The sequence below is a fragment of the Nannobrachium achirus genome, assembly GCF_963921795.1.
Source record: "Nannobrachium achirus genome assembly, chromosome: 13".
In the NCBI taxonomy this organism is placed as follows: Eukaryota; Metazoa; Chordata; class Actinopteri; order Myctophiformes; family Myctophidae; genus Nannobrachium; species Nannobrachium achirus.
In genome coordinates this window covers 51616254-51619635 of record NC_137833.1, presented here as the reverse complement: position 1 = coordinate 51619635, position 3382 = coordinate 51616254, and the positions used below count along the sequence as shown (strand labels likewise).

The following is a 3382-nucleotide window of genomic DNA, read 5'->3' as shown; positions in this document are numbered from 1 at the left end:
TGGGTGAGTGTATTTGCTTTACTTTTGTAAGAGAAGCGGCCCACAGCCCTCACAGCTCACACATGAGTGTCCTGTACAGATCCTTAAACTAGAGGTTTTGAGCCATTGTGCAGTGCAATTAGGGGTTCTTGCTCAGGGACACACAAGTCACACATCGACACATTGGTTGGACTCTTACCTAGGACAAGGGGCTCTCTCTCCCCAGGCGGGCTCACTAACCACTATTAGCTATGGCTGCCCTTAGTTGTAAGTGCAACTGGGGAGCAAGATTCTGCCGTTCTATTTACCCCTTATCCCTAAACTTCTTTGCCTTTTTTTTTTTTTTTTTTTTACTATTTTGAAAAACATTTTAAAATACTTCAAATAGGCGATCTACATCAACACACATTGTGAGCTTGTAGATCAGCTATTTTAACTATTTAAAATGGAAAAGAGAAGTTTAGGGATAAGCCAAGTTGCAATCTTAGCTATCCCTAAAACACCTGTGTTACCTGTTAGCGTTACATTATATAGGTGTGGTTTGGATATTACATTAAAACCAATCACCGTGCCAGATGCCATTGCCTTTAAGACCAGGCTGTGCAAGCCGGTATCCTCAGTGCAATGTTATGCTCTCTCCCTATACGTATATGTGCCCATGGAAGAGCAAAGAGGCAGTCGGAGTACAACGTTGCTATGGAATAAATGTATATTTGATTTGGTTACAGAACTTGAAATTATAGCAATCGCTTGTGTTCTGGATTAATTAAACTGATCTGGTCTGTGTGTTTATGACAAACGCAGATCAAACAACATTTTATTTGTTTGATAGGCTTAACTGGCAACTGCAGATAAAAAAACAGAACCTATTGACACAAGGAATTAATTCAATTCAATTAACAATCTCTTCAAGTGCTGCCGTGCTCAATAGGGGAAATCCCTGTCGTAAGTTGATGATGTCATAAATGTAATTTATGATCTATCCCTATGGAATTTATGGCATGCATGTGCAAATAAAAACAAACGTAATACTTCCTATGGTTAATATGAGCATCAAATCAATATTTCAAATGTGTTTGTTTTGTTTTTTTGCACATGCATGCAATAAAAAATGACACATGACATTTATGACATCATCAACTTGCGACAGGCATTTCCCCTATTGAGTGAAAGATTAGCTAAGAAATAAAACATTTAAGGTGTTTTTAATTGTATATTGTAGTTATAGAGTACAATTATAATGTATTAGGCATATTTGTCATATTAGCCAGGGATCCTTTTAAAGAAACATCAAAAGATACATTGGTTAACCTTTCTGAATAAACGCCTGCTGTGGTTCACAAATACAATATAAGTCGAATAGGAGATGGAACAACTGTAAACAGGTCGTGTAACCACAGTCAATGAAATGCAAGCACCTCACCCAACAGATAAACAAGTGAATACGGTCTTTCTGAGAAACATTGCCTGAGCCATGCCGCACCCAAAGGAAAAACAAGCGCTGTGCACACACATAGTAGACCAGTGTTTCTCAACCTTTTTTCTGCATGGGCACCCTTTTCATGTCCCAATAATCCATGTAGTTAGGGAATTTTAATAAAACCCTAGGAATAGATTCCTTACCAAACAATTTCTTCACCAATGTGTTTGTAAAGGTGTCTAATAACATATCTAACAAAGATTGAAATTCAACATCCCTAGCAAAATCTTTGACAGCTAGGGTAATTCTGGGTCTCATTCACTTACTATACACTGTACTATAAGGGACAATTTACTCCCAAAAATATGCTTTAAGTGGGATGGGGTCTAACTCTGTGTTTTTAATTATTCTGAATCCATTGCAAGCATTTGTTTTGCACGAAAAACATTAATTGGGCTAAAAACAGCCCATAAAAATTATGGTTTAATGATGAGTCATCACTTTTCACAGTGGTATGGGGGTCCATTTTTAGTTTTTCGTGCAAAACAAATGCTTGCAATGGATTCAGAATAATTAAAAACACCTAGTTAGACCCCTCACATCCCACATAAAGTATATTTTTGGTAGTGATTTCTTCCCTTATAGTAAAGTGTATAGTAAGTGAATGAGACCCAGAATTACCCTAGCTGTCAAACATTTTGCTAGGGATGTTGAATTTCAATCTTTGTTAGATATGTTACTAGACACCTTTACGAACACATTGGTGAAGAAATTGTTTGGTAAGGAATTTATTCCCAGATTTGACAGGTATTCTGCTAATTTTCCCTGTACTAATGGGCACACCAACATAATACGGGGGTGTAAATATCGTCACTGTCGGGAAGAAACCTTGTATCTCCAAGTTTCAAAGTTGTATGTTTCTTCGCAAAGTAAAGCCCTGCTTCATCATACAAGGCTGTCGCACAACAGTTTAAATCATTTTTAAAATGATAAATACAATACTGGCTTTCACGTGGCCACGCATACGCAGTAATGACGAAAACTCTGGTCGTAATTAAATTGATATTTGCAAGCTGTTGTTGGAAGCCTCTCTATAGAAAAACAAAACAAAAAACAAAGAACGCTATACACAGCTTGATTGTGGGAGATGTGAAAAATATCGTTCCTCAGTGTCTGCACATAGTAATGATCATTGCACACACACACACACACACACACACACACACACACACACACACACACACACACACACACACACACACACACACACACACACACACACACACACACACACAACACACACACACACACACTCATCCCATAGCTTTGTTTTATAGAAAGGATTGTATTATTTCAAAATTACTATAGCAATATAACTAGTAAGACGCCTCAGGGCGACATGCGACCTCTTGGCCATCTGGCCAGTGATGTATATCGGACCAGTTACCCATATATGGAGACCCCTGCATGATAGTCAACAATGTTATGTCAAAACATGCCCATATATGGGCATTACCAAATATGGGCATTCCCAGTTATGTCCTTAATATTGATGACATTGGGACAGGGATCTCCATATATGGTCATAAAATGTATGTTAATTAGTAAAGCCAAGCAGGGCCTGACATCAGAAATCTCCACATATGGGCATAAAGGGATTTGTTTCTGGTCACGGGAAGGTCCATGGGAATGCCCATGGACCTTTTCTTTTCTTTTATCCTTTATTAATAATAATATGTATCCATATACATACAATATATTGTATGTCCATACATGGAAATCCCTATGTGAACCAGCCACACAGATATGGGCCATGCTTTGGCCATCTGACCAGTGATAAATATCAATGAAATCAGGGATCATCATATATGGGCATAAAAGGGATTCTGGGGAATACCCATGTATGGACTTTTACAGAGGTGATGTCACCTGTGATATCACCTGTGATGTCACAGTGATGTGTCAAGGGAACCAACAGATAGA

General features: G+C 38.1%; 1 protein-coding gene across 1 annotated transcript in view; it reads right to left on the bottom strand.

Annotated features, from left to right (window-relative positions):
- The window catches only part of cdhr1a (cadherin-related family member 1a), a gene marked incomplete at both ends in the record, with an annotated part of 85526 nt that extends 82864 nt beyond the window's left edge, over positions 1–2662 (bottom strand). Inside the window, one exon of the mRNA XM_080740821.1 lies at positions 2626–2662. Coding sequence (XP_080596947.1) covers positions 2626–2662 — 37 coding nt within the window. The remainder of the gene's footprint in view (positions 1–2625) is intronic.
- Positions 2663–3382: the final 720 nt, after the last annotated feature.